General features: G+C 47.0%; 1 protein-coding gene across 1 annotated transcript in view; it reads right to left on the bottom strand.

Moving 5' to 3' along the window:
- LOC135529079 (serine/threonine-protein kinase LMTK1-like) overlaps positions 1–18415 on the bottom strand; it is a 66683-nt gene that overhangs the window by 1182 nt on the left and 47086 nt on the right. Inside the window, exon 4 of the mRNA XM_064957987.1 lies at positions 3495–3574. Coding sequence (XP_064814059.1) covers positions 3495–3574 — 80 coding nt within the window. The remainder of the gene's footprint in view (positions 1–3494; positions 3575–18415) is intronic.

Below are 18415 nucleotides of genomic sequence, written 5' to 3'. Positions count from 1 at the left end.
GAGAGAGAGACAGGGAGAGTCAGGGAGACACAGACAGGGAGACACAGACAGGGAGAGACAGACAGGGAGAGAGACAGGGAGAGAGACAGAGGGGGAGACAGAGAGAAAGACAGAGAGAGACAGAGGGAGAGACAGAGAGAAGAGCAAAACGTACAGTTCAGCACTAACTAAAAAGCTTTGTCTCAGGAAGCAATGCAGATGGAATGGAATTCAGTGTGACATGAAGATAGTCCCAGCTCTCAGACAGACAAGGCTGTAGGTCAGCTTGTAGCCCTAATAAGATCAACACCACATTACACACACATTCCACACACACTACCTCACAGCACACTCCAATGGTGTGTCTCCAATGGCACCCTATCCCCTATATACTGCACTACGTTTGACCAGGGCCCATAAGGCTTTGGCCCAAAGTAGTGCACTATATCTGGCTACTCCAACCTCGGCCAACAGCTCCGCCCCCACCGCAGCTTCTCGCCCAAGCCCTTCCAGGTTCTCCTTTACCCAAATCCAGATAGCAGATGTTCTGAAAGAGCTGCAAAACCTGGACCCGTACAAATCAGCTGGGCTTGACAATCTGGACCCTCTATTTCTGAAACTATCCGCCGCCATTGTCGCAACCCCTATTACCAGCCTGTTCAACCTCTCTTTCATATCGTCTGAGATCCCCAAGGATTGGAAAGATGCCGCAGTCATCCCCCTCTTCAAAGGGGGAGACACCCTGGACCCAAACTGTTACAGACCTATATCCATCCTGCCCTGCCTATCTAAGGTCTTCGAAAGCCAAGTCAACAAACAGGTCACTGACCATCTCGAATCCCACGGTCACGGGTGCACCTCAGCCACACTCAAGGTACTAAACGATATCATAACCGCCATCGATAAAAGACAGTACTGTGCAGCCGTCTTCATCGACCTGGCCAAGGCTTTCGACTCTGTCAATCACCATATTCTTATCGGCAGACTCAGTAGCCTCGGTTTTTCGGATGACTGCCTTGCCTGGTTCACCAATTACTTTGCAGACAGAGTTCAGTGTGTCAAATCGGAGGGCATGCTGTCCGGTCCTCTGGCAGTCTCTATGGGGGTGCCACAGGGTTCAATTCTCGGGCCGACTTTTCTCTGTATATATCAATGATGTTGCTCTTGCTGCGGGCGATTCCCTGATCCACCTCTACGCAGACGACACCATTCTATATACTTCCGGCCCGTCCTTGGACACTGTGCTATCTAACCTCCAAACGAGCTTCAATGCCATACAACACTCCTTCCGTGGCCTCCAACTGCACTTAAACGCTAGTAAAACCAAATGCATGCATTTCAACCGATCTCTGTCTGCACCCGCATGCCCGACGAGCATCACCACCCTGGATGGTTCCGACCTTGAATATGTGGACACCTATAAGTACCTAGGTGTCTGGCTAGAATGTAAACTCTCCTTCCAGACTCATATCAAACATCTCCAATCGAAAATCAAATCAAGAGTCGGCTTTCTATTCCGCAACAAAGCCTCCTTCACTCACACCGCCAAACTTATCCTAGTAAAACTGACTATCCTACCGATCCTCGACTTTGGCGATGTCATCTACAAAATTGCCTCCAACACTCTACTCAGCAAACTGGATGCAGTTTATCACAGTGCCATCCGTTTTGTCACTAAAGCACCTTATACCACCCACCACTGCGACTTGTATGCTCTAGTCGGTTGGCCCTCGCTACATATTCGTCGCCAGACCCACTGGCTCCAGGTCATCTACAAGTCCATGCTAGGTAAAGCTCCACCTTATCTCAGTTCACTGGTCACGATGGCAACACCCATCTGTAGCACGCGCTCCAGCAGGTGTATCTCACTGATCATCCCTAAAGCCAACACCTCATTTGGCCGCCTTTCGTTCCAGTACTCTGCTGCCTGTGACTGGAATGAATTGCAAAAATCCCTGAAGTTGGAGACTTTTATCTCCCTCACCAACTTCAAACATGTGCTATCTGAGCAGCTAACCGATCGCTGCAGTTGTACATAGTCTATTGGTAAATAGCCCACCCATTTTCACCTACCTCATCCCCACACTGTTTTTATTTATTTACTTTTCTGCTCTTTTGCACACCAGTATCTCTACCTGTACATGACCATCTGATCATTTATCACTCCAGTGCTAATCTGCAAAATTGTAATTATTCGCCTACCTCCTCATGCCTTTTGCACACAATGTATATAGACTCGCCTTTTTTTTGTACTGTGTTATTGACTTGTTTATTGTTTACTCCATGTGTAACTCTGTGTTGTCTGTTCACACTGCTAAGCTTTATCTTGGCCAGGTCGCAGTTGCAAATGGGAACTTGTTCTCAACTAGCCTACCTGGTTAAATAAAGGTGAAATAAAAAAATAAAAAATACAAAAAATAGGGAATATGGTGCCATTTGGGATGTTGACAGTAACATGTAGGAAAGCAGGAAGAGAGGATATAGTGAAAGACTGCCTATATCCAAACCAGGCTGCTGTTTTGTCCCAATCTTTACCCTTATTCTCGCTAAAGTGTACACTCATTCTCTCACTCACCCTCAGAACATTTTACATTGCCATTTTTTGTCATTTAGCAGACGATCTTATCCAGATCGACTTACAGTAGCTGGTCCATGTTTAAACAATACAGGAATGGACTGGTATAATACATGGTTAAACCTCCCTCTAGCTGGTCCATGTTTAAACAATACAGGAATGGACTGGTATAATACATGGTTAAACCTCCCTCTAGCTGGTCCATGTTTAAACAATACAGGAATGGACTGGTATAATACATGGTTAAACCTCCCTCTAGCTGGTCCATGTTTAAACAATACAGGAATGGACTGGTATAATACATGGTTAAACCTCCCTCTAGCTGGTCCATGTTTAAACAATACAGGAATGGACTGGTATAATACATGGTGAAACCTCCCTCTAGCTGGTCCATGTTTAAACAATACAGGAATGGACTGGTATAATACATGGTGAAACCTCCCTCTAGCTGGTCCATGTTTAAACAATACAGGAATGGACTGGTATAATACATGGTGAAACTCCCCTCTAGCTGGTCCATGTTTAAACAATACAGGAATGGACTGGTATAATACATGGTGAAACCTCCCTCTAGCTGGTCCATGTTTAAACAATACAGGAATGGACTGGTATAATACATGGTGAAACCCCCTCTAGCTGGTCCATGTTTAAACAATACAGGAATGGACTGGTATAATACATGGTGAAACCTCCCTCTAGCTGGTCCATGTTTAAACAATACAGGAATGGACTGGTATAATACATGTTTAAACCTCCCTCTAGCTGGTCCATGTTTAAACAATACAGGAATGGACTGGTATAATACATGCTGAAACCTCCCTCTAGCTGGTCCATGTTTAAACAATACAGGAAGCGAATCAGAACCCAGCTACAGACTTTGGGAGGAGTGGTTTCTGTGTCGCTAGTATGTGCTAAGAAAATAATCCGGGGTGCAGCTCACCTTGCCAAACCAACCATGTCCTATCTCCTTCACATAGAGTAGACTGTGGCGACCCAGCTCTGACGATTTCAACAGCTGGACTGCAGAGAGAGGGGGGAGAGGGAGAGTTAGACACATTGCAATTGTTAGACTTCTAGAATGTTAGAATGAAGAGAGGATGAAGTAAGAGAGGGAGAGAATAAGAGAGAGATAGGAGGAGAGAAGGAGAGAAGAAGAGAGAGATAGGAGGAGAGAAGGAGAGAAGAAGAGAGGGATAGGAGGAGAGAAGGAGAGAAGAAGAGAGGGATAGGAGGAGAGAAGGAGAGAAGAAGAGAGGGATAGGAGGAGAGAAGGAGAGAAGAAGAGAGGGATAGGAGGAGAGAAGGAGAGAAGAAGAGAGGGATAGGAGGAGAGAAGGACAGAAGGAGAGGGATAGGAGGAGAGAAGGAGAGAAGAAGAGAGGAAGAGAGGGAGAGAGGAAGAGAGGGAGAGAAGGAGAGAAGAAGAGAGGAAGAGAGGGAGAGAGGGAGAGAGGGAGAGAGGAAGAGAGGGAGAGAGGGAGAGAGGGAGAGAAGAAGAGAGGGGAGAGAGGGAGAGAGGGAGAGAAGAAGAGAAGGAGAGAGGTTTTTATTGTTTATTTCACTTTATATATTATATACCTTACTTGCTTTGGCAATGTTAACACATGTTTCCCATGCCAATAAAGCCCCTTGAATTGAATTGAATTGAGAGGAAGAAAGGGAGAGGGAGGGAGAGAGGATGAGTAAGATAGGGAGAGAGGAGAGAGGGAGAGTGGGAGACAGGGAGGGAGGAAGACAGGGAGACAGGGAGAAAGGGAGATGGAGAGAGGAAGAAAGGGAGAGAGGGAGAAAGGGAGACGGAGAGAGGAAGAAAGGGAGAGAGGGAGAAAGGGAGACGGAGAGAGGAAGAGAGGGGCAGTAATAAAGATAGACAGTAAAGTCTGGGTTGTTACCACACATCACATCACAATATCAGAATGAGATTACAAGAGAAATGCATAAGTAATACAATGTGAATACAGAGATCAAAACAGAAGACAACTGCAGTGCCACAGGCAGAACAACAGAGAGAGAGAGAGAGAGAGAGAGAGAGAGAGAGAGAGAGTTAAAAGCACTTACTCTCAGTAATAATAAAGAGATATCTCCTAGGGAAGTAAAATGTTACTTCTAAATGTCGACCAGAGAAAACAAACTCATAATCCTCCTCAAACAAACTGAAGAGACAGAAACTCCTCTGAAGGCACTATGCTGTCAGCTAACATGGTCTTAGTCCCAACGGGCACCCTATTCTCTATATAGTGCACAGATTTTGACCAAGGCTCATGGGACTCTGGTTAAAAGTAGTGCACTAAGTAGGAAATAGGGTGCCATTTGGGATTCGAGCCATGGTTCAACTCTTCCTAAATAACCCCAGAGTCTGTCTATCTGTCAACTCCTACAGAGTAGAGCATCATATTACTAAAAACAAGTACCTTGACGAATCCTCATAATTTAGAGATGATGATGATGATGATGATGGTGGTGATGAAGATAAAGTAGCTGGAGTGGCGGAGCGGCCAGCCATCCACCCTGAGGTAGAGCACCGTGTGTGTGTGTTTACGGTGCTGGTGTGTGTGCGGTGAATGGGTCCGGTCCCCAGAGAGGACGGTATGAGTGTGTGGAGAAAACCTCTCCCTGTCCACAGAAGTGATGAGAGACAAGCCACAGCAAGTGTGTGTGAGAGTCCATGGCCCCAGTCCCGGTGTGTGTGAGAGTCCATGGCCCCAGTCCCGGTGTGTGTGAGAGTCCATGGCCCCAGTCCCGGTGTGTGTGAGAGTCCATGGCCCCAGTCCCGGTGTGTGTGAGAGTCCATGGCCCCAGTCCCGGTGTGTGTGAGAGAAAGAAGAGAAGAACCCATGATTGCCGCGGCCACGTCAGCCAACCCTCCACAGGGTTTAACCCTACGAGCCCTCACACAGCTGAACAAGCTGCCTGCTCCCCTCTCTCTCTCTCTCTCTCTCTCTCTCTCTCTCCCTCTCCCTCTCTCTCTCATCACAATGCATCGTCCTCACACTGTTCCAAAACTAAACATGTTCCAGAACCCCGTCCATGAACCTTCCTCCCAACTGTCACACAGACTGTACTGTCTCCTCTATAGACTGGGTCTCAGCTCTGTCTCCTCTATAGACTGGGTCTCAGCTCTGTCTCCTCTATAGACTGTCTCAGCTCTGTCTGAGGCAGCATAGCAGGAATCTGAACCAGCAGGGTCCTTCTCTGTATGTGGAACATAGAAGACAGAAGAGCAGTCCCTCTGCTGTCCCGATGTTGTCTGGTGAGGCTCTCCTGTTTTTCTGTGAGTCTTTCTGCGAGGACATGTTCTCCTTCTGCTTCTCTGAGCACTGTGGCCAGCAACGCCATGTGTTCTGGTCAGGCATGACTCTCTCTCTCTCTGTCCGTGTGTCCAACCAACTGTCTCTTCTAATCTTCCAATCTCTCTCCCTTTCCCAAACCCAGACAGCGTACTGGGTGTGTGCTGGCATACACTGTACACTGGTCACGCATGGCTCTGTCTGTGTGTGTCCAACCGACTCCGACTGCCAGGCATGTCCGTAGTGTGTCGCCCGACTGACTGACTGACATGCCAGCGCACTGTTCTCCCTGAAGACCTCAGGAGCAGCAGTGACATAAGAGACACATTATAATAGCCTTCTGTCTGTGTGTCACTGAGACTGGCAGAAGCATCACACACACACACACACACACATACACACATACACACACACACACACACACACACACACACACACACACACACACACACACACACACACACACACACACACACACACACACACACACACACAGCTCTATGAAATGCAGAGAGAAAGGTCTCAGTCATAGACACCCCACCCACCACTCCCACCCTATCCCCCACCCCTCTGTCCGTCTCTCGCCCATCCCCTCCTACATTGGTCCTGGTGCCATGACACCACCCTGTATCTCATGCATGTGTTTTTTTTCTAGTATTACATTGTTATTGATTAGTGCATTGTTGGGTTTTGAGTTTGATAGAAAGACATTTCACTGTACTTGTCGTGCATGTGACATCAACACTTGATACTATCTCTCTCTCTACCCCCTCTCTCCCTCATCCCCCTTTCTATTACACACAGACACATCCCTGTCTTATAACCCATACCACTACCACCCTCTGCCTCTGTCTCTCTACCCTCCCTCTCTCTGACAGACCACTCCCTGTATTCTCTCCCTCTCTGTATCTCTCTTTCTCCATCTTCCCCTCCCTCCCTCCCTCCCTCCCTCCCTCCCTCCCTCCCTCCCTCCCTCCCTCCCTCCCTCCCTCCCTCCCTCCCTCCCTCCCTCCCTCCCTCCCTCCCTCCCTCCCCTCCCTGTATTGTAAACCATAATGCCAGTCCTCTGCTCCAGCGTTCCAGGAGTGTCACAGTGACAGTCCAGCCATACACAGCCTCCTACTCCCCCATCACCATCACTATCCCCTGGCCTAAAGGCTAAATCACAACCTTTGTCTGTTGTTTGGTCCCCAGTGCTTGGTACCAGCCTACCAACTCAGCAGACACAGGACCCATTCACTGGGCATTCTCTGGACCCTAGCACTGCCGCTGGGCAGGGGTTGTCACGGTGATAACAGCACACACGCACATACACACCCCCCCCCTGGACCCTAGCACTGCCGCTGGGCAGGGGTTGTCACGGTGATAACAGCACACACACACACACACACACACACACACACACACACACACACACACACACACACACACACACACACACACACACACACACACACACACACACACACACACACACACACACACACACACACCCAACCCCTCTGGACTGCTGATTCCCTCCCGACCGACCGAGGTTCTTCCCTCCTTTCTATTCTAAAGAACTGTTCCTTTATATCATTCCATCCCACTAGGAATGTGCTTGTGTGTCCGTGCGTGTGTGTGTGTGCATTCGTGTGTGTCTCTCTGTGTGTGTGTGTGTGTTCGTGCGTGTCATTTCATCCCACTAGAGGAATGTGTGTGTGTGTGTTTGTGCTGTCTTCCCACTCATTCCCTGGCAGTGAAGCCTGAGGTAAGAGGCAGGCATTGTGGCTGTGAGCTGGTGGGATGATAGACACACACAGTAACTTACACACTGTTGGGCTAAATGATATTCACCCACACAGACTGGGTTACTGCTGTATTACAAAGTGACATGTTTCTTGGTGTGGTGACATGTCTCTTGTTGTGGTGACATGTCTCGTGGTGTGGTGACATGTCTCTTGGTGTGGTGACATGTCTCTTGGTGTGGTGACATGTCTCTTGGTGTGGTGACAAGTCTCTGTGTGACATGTGGTGGTGACATGTCTCTTGGTGTGGTGACATGTCTCTTGGTGTGGTGACAAGTCTCTTGCTGTGGTGACAAGTCTCTTGCTGTGGTGACAAGTCTCTTGGTGTGGTGACATGTCTCTTGGTGTGGTGACATGTCTCTTGGTGTGGTGACATGTCTCTTGGTGTGGTGACATGTCTCTTGGTGTGGTGACATGTCTCTTGGTGTGGTGACATGTCTCTTGGTGTGGTGACATGTCTCAGTCTCTTGTGTGTGGTGTGGTGACATGTCTCTTGGTGTGGTGACATGTCTCTTGGTGTGGTGACATGTCTCTTGGTGTGGTGACATGTCTCTTGGTGTGGTGACATGTCTCTTGGTGTGGTGACATGTCTCTTGGTGTGGTGACAAGTCTCTTGGTGTGGTGACATGTCTCTTGGTGTGGTGACATGTCTCTTGGTGGTGTGGTGACATGTGGTGTGGTGACATGTCTCTTGGTGTGGTGACAAGTCTCTTGGTGTGGTGACAAGTCTCTTGGTGTGGTGACAAGTCTCTTGGTGTGGTGACAAGTCTCTGTGTGGTGTGGTGACATGTCTCTTGGTGTGGTGACATGTCTCTTGGTGTGGTGACATGTCTCTTCTTGGTGACAAGTTTCTTGGTGGTGACATGTCTCTTGGTGTGGTGACATGTCTCTTGGTGTGGTGACATGTCTCTTGGTGTGGTGACAAGTCTCTTGGTGTGGTGTGGTGACATGTCTCTTGGTGTGGTGACATGTCTCTTGGTGCGGTGACATGTCTCTTGGTGAGGTGACATGTTTCTTGGTGTGGTGACATGTTTCTTGGTGTGGTGACATGTCTCTTGGTGTGGTGACATGTCTCTTGGTGTGGTGTGGTGACATGTCTCTTGGTGTGGTGACATGTCTCTTGGTGTGGTGACATGTCTCTTGGTGTGGTGACATGTCTCTTGGTGTGGTGACATGTCTCTTGGTGTGGTGACATGTCTCTTGGTGTGGTGACATGTCTCTTGGTGGTGTGGTGACATGTCTCTTGGTGTGGTGACATGTCTCTTGGTGTGGTGACATGTCTCTTGGTGTGGTGACATGTCTCTTGGTGTGGTGACATGTCTCTTGGTGTGGTGACATGTTTCTTGGTGAGGTCATGTTTCTTGGTGTGGTGACATGTCTCTTGGTGTAGTGTGGTGACATGTCTCTTGGTGTGGTGACAGTCTCTTGGTGTGTGTGGTGACATGTCTCTTGGTGTGGTGTGACATGTCTCTTGGTGTGACATGTCTCTTGGTGTAGTGTGACATGTTTCTTGGTGAGGTGACATGTTTCTTGGTGTGGTGACATGTCTCTTGGTGTGGTGACATGTCTCTTGGTGAGGTGACATGTTTCTTGGTGTGGTGACATGTCTCTTGGTGTGGTGACATGTCTCTTGTGACATGTCTCTTGGTGAGGTGACATGTCTCTTGGTGTGGTGACATGTCTCTTGGTGTGGTGACATGTCTCTTGGTGTGTGTGGTGACATGTCTCTTGGTGTGAGGTGACATGTCTCTTGGTTGGTGCCATGTCTCTTGTGTGAGGACAGGTGACATGTCTCTTGGTGACAGGTGACATGTTTCAGTGTGTGAGGACATGTTTCTTGGTGTGGTGACATGGTGTGGTGACATGGTGTGGTGACATGTCTCTTGGTGTGGTGACATGTCTCTTGGTGTGGTGACATGTCTCTTGGTGTGGTGACAAGTCTCTTGTGTGTGGTGACAAGTCTCTTGGTGTGGTGACATGTCTCTTGGTGTAGTGTGGTGACATGTCATGGTGTAGTGACTTGAGTGACAAGTGCTGGTGACAGGAGTCTCTTGGTGTGGTGTCACAGGAGTCTCTTGGTGTGGTGACAAGTCTCTTGGTGTGGTGACATGTCTCTTGGTGTGGTGACATGTGTCTTGGTGACAGGTGACATGTCTCTTGGTGAGGTGACATGTTTCTTGGTGAGGTGACATGTTTCTTGGTGTGGTGACATGTCTCTTGGTGTAGTGTGGTGACATGTCTCTTGGTGTGGTGACAAGTCTCTTGGTGTGGTGTGGTGACATGTCTCTGAGGTGACATGTCTCTTGGTGTGGTGACATGTCTCTTGGTGAGGTGACATGTTTCTTGGTGAGGTGACATGTTTCTTGGTGTGGTGACATGTCTCTTGGTGTGGTGACATGTCTCTTGGTGAGGTGACATGTTTCTTGGTGAGGTGACATGTCTCTTGAATGTGGTGAAATGTCTACTGTTTGTGGTGACATGTCTCTTGGTGAGGTGACATGTCTCTTGGTGTGGTGACATGTCTCTTGGACCAGGTGACATGTCTCTTGGTGTAGTGTGGTGACATGTCTCTTGGTGTCCAAAAAAGTGACCAGTCTCTTGGTGTGGTGACATGTCTCTTGAGTGTGTGTGGTGACATGTGACATGTTTCTTGGTGAGGTGACATGTTTCAAGGCAAGTGGTGACATGTCTCTTGGAAAATAAAAGTGTGGTGACATGTCTCTTGGTCAGTGTGGTGACATGTCTCTTGGTTGTGATGTCTCTTGGTCCGGTGACATGTTTCTTGGTGAGGTGACATGTTTCTGGTGGTGTGGTGACATGTCTCTTGGTGTGGTGACATGTCTCTTGGTGAGGTGACATGTTTCTTGGTGTGGTGACATGTCTCTTGGTTGGTGACATGTCTCTTGGTGTGGTGACATGACATGTCTCTTGGTGTGGTGACATGTCTCTTGGTGTGGTGACATGTCTCTTGGTGTAGTGTGGTGACATGTCTCTTAGGTGTGGTGAATGACATGTCTCTTGGTGTAGTGTGGTGATATGTCTCTTGGTGTAGTGCAGTGGTGACATGTCTCTTGGTGAGGTGACATGTTTCTTGGTGAGGTGACATGTTTCTTGGTGTGGTGACATGTCTCTTGGTGTGGTGACATGTCTCTTGGTGAGGTGACATGTTTCTTGGTGTGGTGACATGTTTCTTGGTGTGGTGACATGTCTCTTGGTGTGGTGACATGTCTCTTGGTGTGGTGACATGTCTCTTGGTGTGGTGACATGTCTCTTGGTGTGTGTGAGGACAGGAGCCATGTGTAACAGTGTGTGAGGACAGGAGCCATGTGTAACAGTGTGTGAGGACAGGAGCCATGTGTAACAGTGTGTGAGGACAGGAGCCATGTGTAACAGTGTGTAAGGACAGGAGCCATGTGTAACAGTGTGTGAGGACAGGAGCCATGTGTAACAGTGTTAGGACAGGAGCCATGTGTAACAGTGTGTGAGGACAGGAGCCATGTGTAACAGTGTGTTAGGACAGGAGCCATGTGTAACAGTGTGTTAGGACAGGAGCCATGTGTAACAGTGTGTTAGGACAGGAGCCATGTGTAACAGTGTGTGAGGACAGGAGCCATGTGTAACAGTGTTTGAGGACAGGAGCCATGTGTAACAGTGTGAGGACAGGAGCCATGTGTAACAGTGTTTGAGGACAGGAGCCATGTGTAACAGTGTGAGGACAGGAGCCATGTGTAACAGTGTGTGAGGACAGGAGCCATGTGTAACAGTGTGTTTGAGGACAGGAGCCATGTGTAACAGTGTTTGAGGACAGGAGCCATGTGTAACAGTGTTTGAGGACAGGAGCCATGTGTAACAGTGTGTGAGGACAGGAGCCATGTGTAACAGTGTGTGAGGACAGGAGCCATGTGTAACAGTGTGTGAGGACAGGAGCCATGTGTAACAGTGTGTGAGGACAGGACAGAGTAATAAGGCAAAGTCTTCTCATGTTTTGTTGATTTAAAAAAAAGCATTAGACTCAATTTGACATGAGGGTCTGCTATACAAATTAACGGAAAGTGGTGTTGGAGGAAAAACATACAACATTATAAGATCCATATACACAAACAACAAGTGTGTGGTTAAAATTGGCAAAAAACACACATTTCTTCCCTCAAGGCCGTGGGGTGAGACAGGGATGCAGCTTAAGCCCCACCCTCTTCAACATATATATCAGTGAATTGGCGAGAGCACTAGAACAGTCTGCAGCACCCGGCCTTACCCTATTAGAATCTGAAGTCAAATGTCTACTGTTTGCTGATGAGCAGGTGCTTCTGTCCCCAACCAAGGAGGGCCTACAGTAGCACCTAGATCTTCTGTACAGATTCTGCCAGACCAGGGACCAGACTGCAAATCTCAGTAAGTCAAAACTAATGGTGTTCCAAAAAAGGTCCAGTCGCCAGGACCACAAATACAAATTCCATCTAGAGATCTTTGCCCTAGAGCACGCAAAAAATGATACATACATTGGCCAAAATAACAGCGCCACAGGTAACTTCCACAAAGCTGTGAACGATCTGAGAGACAAGGCAAGAAGGGCATTCTATGCCATCAAAAGGAAAATAAAATTCAACATACCAATTAAGATCTGGCTAAAAATACTTAAATCAGTTATAGAACCCATTGCCCTTTATGGTTGTGAGATCTGGGGTCCGCTCACCAACCAAGAATTCACAAAATGGGACAAACACCAAATTGAGACTCTGCATGCAGAATTCTGCAAAAATATTCTCAATGTACAACGTAAAACACCAAATAATGCACACAGAGCAGAATTAGGACGATACCCGCTAATTATCAAAATGCAGAAAAGAGACGTTAAATTCTACAACCACCTAAAAGGAAGCAATTCCCAAACCTTCCATTACAAAACCATCACCCACAGAGAGATGAACCCGGAGAAGAGTCCCCTAAGCAAGCTGGTCCTGGGGCTCTGCTCACAAACACAAACAGACCCCCACAGAGCCCCAGGACAGCAACACAATTAGACCCAACAAATCATGAGAAAACCAAAAAGAGAATTACTTGACACATTGGAAAGAATGAATAAAAACAGAGTAAACTAGAATGCTGTTTGGCCCTAAACAGAGAGAACACAGTGGCAGAATACCTGACCACTGTGACTGACCCAAACTTACGGAAAGCTTTGACTATGTACAGACTCAGTGAGCATAGCCTTGCTATTGAGAAAGGCCACCGCAGGCAGACCTGGCTCTCAAGAGAAAACAGGCTATGTGCACACTGCCCACAAAATGATGTGGAAACTGAGATGCACTTCCTAACCTCCTGCCAAATGTATGACCATATCAGAGACACATATTTCCTTCAGATTATACAGAGCCACAAAGAATTTGAAAACAAATCCGATTTTGATAAACTCCCATATCTACTGGGTGAAATAACACAGTGTGCAATCACAGCAGCAAGATTTGTGACCTGTTGCCACAAGAAAAGGGCAACCAGTGAAGAACAAACACCATTGTAAATACAACCCATATTTATTTTGTATTTATTTTCCCTTTTGTACTTTAACCATTTGTACATCGTTACAACACTCTATATAGACATAATACAACATGTGTAATGCCTTTATTCTCTTGGAACTTCTGTGAGTGTTATGAGTGTAATGTTTACTGTTAATTTTTATTGTTTATTTCACTTTTGTATATTATCTACTTCACTTCACTTGCAACATATGTTTCCCATGACAATAAAGCCTTGAATTGAACTGATGATGTTCTGATGATGGTATGATGATGTTCTGATCATGTTATGATGATGGGGAGATGATGGTGTTCTGAGATGGGGATGAGGAGAGAGAGAGAGAGAGAGAGAGAGAGAGAGAGAGAGAGAGAGAGAGAGAGAGAGAGAGATGAGAGAGAGAGAGAGAGAGAGAGAGAGAGAGATGAGGTAGAGAGAGAGAGAGAGAGACACAGAGAGAGAGAGACACAGAGAGAGAGAGACACAGAGAGAGAGAGACACAGAGAGAGACACAGAGAGACAGACGTATAAATAATGTGTATGCATGTGTGGGAGACTTTCTGTTTCTGACTGCAGAGATTGAAAGGCAGCAGCAGAGTCAATAGCACTGAGATTCAGGACCACAGAGAAACAGAGGGTGGACAGGAAGAGGAGGAGGAGGGTAGATGAACAGGAAACGATGCATCCAGACCAGAGCCAATCCCTCATGAATCTCTCCTCTCCCCTCCTACTCTCCTCCTCCTCCTCTCCTCTCCTCTTCTCTCTCCTCCTCTCTCCTCTCTCTTCCTCCTCTCCTCTCCCCTCCTACTCTCCTCTCCCCTCCTATGATCTCCTCTCCCCTCCTACTCTCCTCCTCCTCTCCCCTCTCTCCTCCTCTTCTCCTCTCTCTTCCTCCTCTCCTCTCCCCTCCTACTCTCCTCTCCTCTCCCCTCCTACTCTCCTCTCCTCTCTCCTCCTCCTCTCCCCTCCTCTCTCCTCCTCCTCTCCCCTCCTCTCTCATTTTTTCAAATGTTGTTTTCATTGAATCACCAAAATCAGTCCCCTCTTTAAAAACAACAACAATTCCAACCCCTCCTTTCTCCTCTGGTCCCCCACTCACTCCCACCCCTCCTTTCTCCTCTATCCTCTGTTCTCTGATGGCTGATGATCCCACCCCTCCTTTCTCCTCTGTCCTCTCCTCTCTCCCCCACTCACTTCCCCCTCTCCCACCCCTCCTTTCTCCTCTATCCTCTCTTCTCTCCCCCCCTCTCCCACTCCTCCTTTCTACTCTGTCCTCTCCCCCTCTCCCGTCCCTCCTTTCTCCTCGGCCCTCTGTTCTCTGATCTCTCCCCTCTCCCCACCCCTCCATTCTCCTCTGTCCGATGGTTCTCTCCTCTCTCCCATACTCTCTCCCCTCTCCCACCCCTACGTTCTCCTCTGTGCTCTGTTCTATCTTCTCTCCCCCACTCTCCCACTCCTCCTTTCTCATCTGTTCTCTCCTCTCTCCCCCAATCTCTCTCTCCCTCTCCCCATCTCCTCTCCTCCTCTCTTCCCCACTCTCCTCTCCTCACCCTGCAACACCTGAACCAATCATACGGCCGTAGCTATGGAGGACAGGAGGGAGGGAGGCAATTGGCTGTTAGCCTGACGCTGACTTGTCCAATCCCTGCTCATGTTCACATCCTGGGATTCAGAGTTCTGACACACACACACACATGACACACATGTTCTGATGACATGATGACATTCTGATGACACATGACACCATGAATGGTATAGCAAACAGCTGACAGCCCAGAGAATAGGATGTGTATGATGGGGTTATGTGGTTCCTTCCTCCCCAATGTGCTCTAGCTCTCTTGCATTCCTCTTTCTCTATTCTGATCTCTCTGATGACACACACACACATGATGTTCACACATGATGACACACATGACACACACACACATGTGGTTCTGATGAACTGTTCCATGGGGATGCATGGTGTTCTGATGCAGGCCAGCCTCATTCTGAATTATGATGCAACAGACAGATGTTACAGTAAGAGAGAGAGAACGATGGGAGAGGAGGGGAGATGGAGTTCTGATGATGGTGAAGAGTGGAAAAGAGAGCATGTCTGTGCTCTGTCCCTGTTTGTCAGGAAATTCTCACCATCTCTCAAATTAACAACCCAGTGTGCAGGCCAATGTTCTGATGATGTGGTATGATAATGTTCTGATGATGTTCTGATGATGTTCTGATTTAATGGTTTTTTTTGATTTTTATTTTACCTTTATTTAACCAGGCAAGTCAGTTAAGAACAAATTCTTATTTTCAATGACGGCTTAGGAACAGTGGGTTAACTGTTCTGTTCAGGGGCAGATGGTGTTCATGATTTGTACCTTGTTCAGCTCGGGGGTTTGAACTTGCATGACCTTGATGATTTTCTGAGTCCAATGCTCTAACCACTAGGCTGACCCTGATGATGTTCTGAGGATATGGGGTATGATGATGTTCTGATGATGGGGTATGATGTTCTGATGATGGGGAATGATGATGTTCTGATGATGGGGTATGATGATGTTCTGATGATGGATGGGGAGATGATGATGTTATGATGATAGGGTATGATGGTGTTCTGATGATGTTCTGATGATGGGGTTATGATGATGGGTATGATGATGTTCTGATGATGGGGTATGATGGTGTTCTGATGATGTTATGATGATGTTCTGATGATGGGGTATGATGATGTTCTGATGGGTATGTATGGTGTTCTGATGATGGGGTATGATGGTGTTCTGATGATGGTTATGATGATGTTATGATGATGGGGTATGATGATGTTCAGTATGATGGGGAATGATGATGTTACGATGATAGGGTATGATGGTGTTCTGATGATGTTCTGATGATGGGGTATGATGATGTTCTGATGATGTTATGATGATGGGGTATGATGGTGTTCTGATGATGGGGTATGCTGGTGTTCTGATGATGTTCTGATGTTCTGATGATGTTATGATGATGGGGTATGATGGTGTTCTGATGATGGGGTATGATGATGTTCTGATGATGTTATGATGATAGGGTATGATGATTTTCTGATGTTCTGATGATGTATGATGATGTTGTTATGATGATGGGGTATGATGGTGTTCTGATGATGGGGTATGATGGTGTTCTGATGATGGGGTATGATGATGTTCTGATGATGGTATGATGATGTTCTGATGATGGGGTTGATGATGTTCTGATGGTGGTATGATGGTATGTGTTCTGATGATGGTATGATGGTGTTCTGATGATGGGGTATGATGGTGTTCTGATGATGGGGTATGATGGTGTTCTGATGATGGGGTATGATGGTGTTCTGATGATGGGGTATGATGGTGTTCTGATGATGGGGTATGATGGTGTTCTGATGATGGGGTATGATGGTGTTCAGATGATGGTATGATGGGGTATGATGGTGTTCTGATGATGGGGTATGATGGTGTTCTGATGATGGGGTATGATGATGTTCTGATGATGGGGTATGATGGTGTTCTGATGATGGTGTATGATGGTGTTCTGATGATGGGTATGATGGTGTTCTGATGATGGGGTATGATGGTGTTCTGATGATGTTCTGATGGGGTATGATGATGTTCTGATGATGGGGTATGATGATGTTCTGATGATGGGGTATGATGGTGTTCTGATGATGGGGTATGATGGTGTTCTGATGATGGGGTATGTTGGTTTTCTGATGATGGGATGATGGGGTATGATGGTGTTCTGATGATGGGGTATGATGGTGTTCTGATGATGGGGTATGATTATGTTCTGATGATGGGGTATGATGGTGTTCTGATGATGGGGTATGATGGTGTTCTGATGATGGGGTATGATGGTGTTCTGATGATGGTATGATTGGGGTATGATGGTGTTCTGATGATGGGGTATGATGGTGTTCTGATGATGGGGTATGATGGTGTTCTGATGATGGGGATGATGTGTTCTGATGATGGGGTATGATGGTGTTCTGATGGATGATGGGGTATGATGGTGTTCTGATGATGGGGTATGATGGTGTTCTGATGATGGGGTATGATGGTGTTCTGATGATGGGGTGTTCTGATGATGGGGTATGATGTTCTGATGATGGGGTGATGATTTCTGATGTTCTGATGGTGTTCTGATGATGGGTTATGATGATGTTCTGATGATGGGGTATGATGGTGTTCTGATGATGGGGTATGATGATGTTCTGATGATGTTATGATGATGGGGTATGATGATGTTCTGATGATGTTATGATGTTGTTCTGATGATGGGGTATGATGGTGTTCTGATGATGGGGTATGATGATGTTCTGATGATGATGGGGTATGATGATGTTCTGATCATGTTATGATGATGGGATGATGTATGATGGTGTTCTGATGATGGGGTATGATGGTGTTCTGATGATGGGGTATGATGGTGTTCTGATGATGGGGTATGATGGTGTTCTGATGATGGGGTATGATGGTGTTCTGATGATGGGGAATGATGATGTTACGATGATAGGGTATGATGGTGTTCTGATGATGATGGTTCTGATGATGGGGTATGATGGTGTTCTGATGATGGGGTATGATGGTGTTCTGATGATGGGGTATGATGATGTTCTGATGATGGGGTATGATGGTGTTCTGATGATGGTGTATGATGGTGTTCTGATGATGGTGTATGATGGTGTTCTGATGATGTGTATGATGGGGTATGATGGTGTTCTGATGATGGTGGTATGATGATGATGTTCTGATGATGGGGTATGATGGTGTTCTGATGATGGGGTATGATGGTGTTCTGATGATGGGGTGATGATGTTCTGATGATGGTATGATGATGTTCTGATGATGGCATGATGGGGTATGATGGTGTTCTGATGATGGGGTATGATGGTGTTCTGATGATGGGGTATGATGGTGTTCTGATGATGGGGTATGATGATGTTCTGATGATGGGGTATGATGATGTTCTGATGATGGGGTATGATGGTGTTCTGATGATGGGGTATGATGGTGTTCTGATGATGGGGTATGATGGTGTTCTGATGATGGGGTATGATGATGTTCTGATGATGGGGTATGATGGTGTTCTGATGATGGGGTATGATGGTGTTCTGATGATGTTCTGATGATGGGGTATGATGATGTTCTGATGATGGGGTATGATGGTGTTCTGATGATGGGGTATGATGGTGTTCTGATGATGTTTCTGATGGGTATGATGGGGATGATGTTCTGATGATGGGGTATGATGGTGTTCTGATGATGGGGTATGAT

This window comes from Oncorhynchus masou, unplaced genomic scaffold (assembly GCF_036934945.1).
Source record: "Oncorhynchus masou masou isolate Uvic2021 unplaced genomic scaffold, UVic_Omas_1.1 unplaced_scaffold_1087, whole genome shotgun sequence".
Classification (NCBI taxonomy): Eukaryota; Metazoa; Chordata; class Actinopteri; order Salmoniformes; family Salmonidae; genus Oncorhynchus; species Oncorhynchus masou.
Note: the sequence above shows the minus strand (reverse complement) of the source record. Positions and strands in the feature narration are given on the sequence as shown.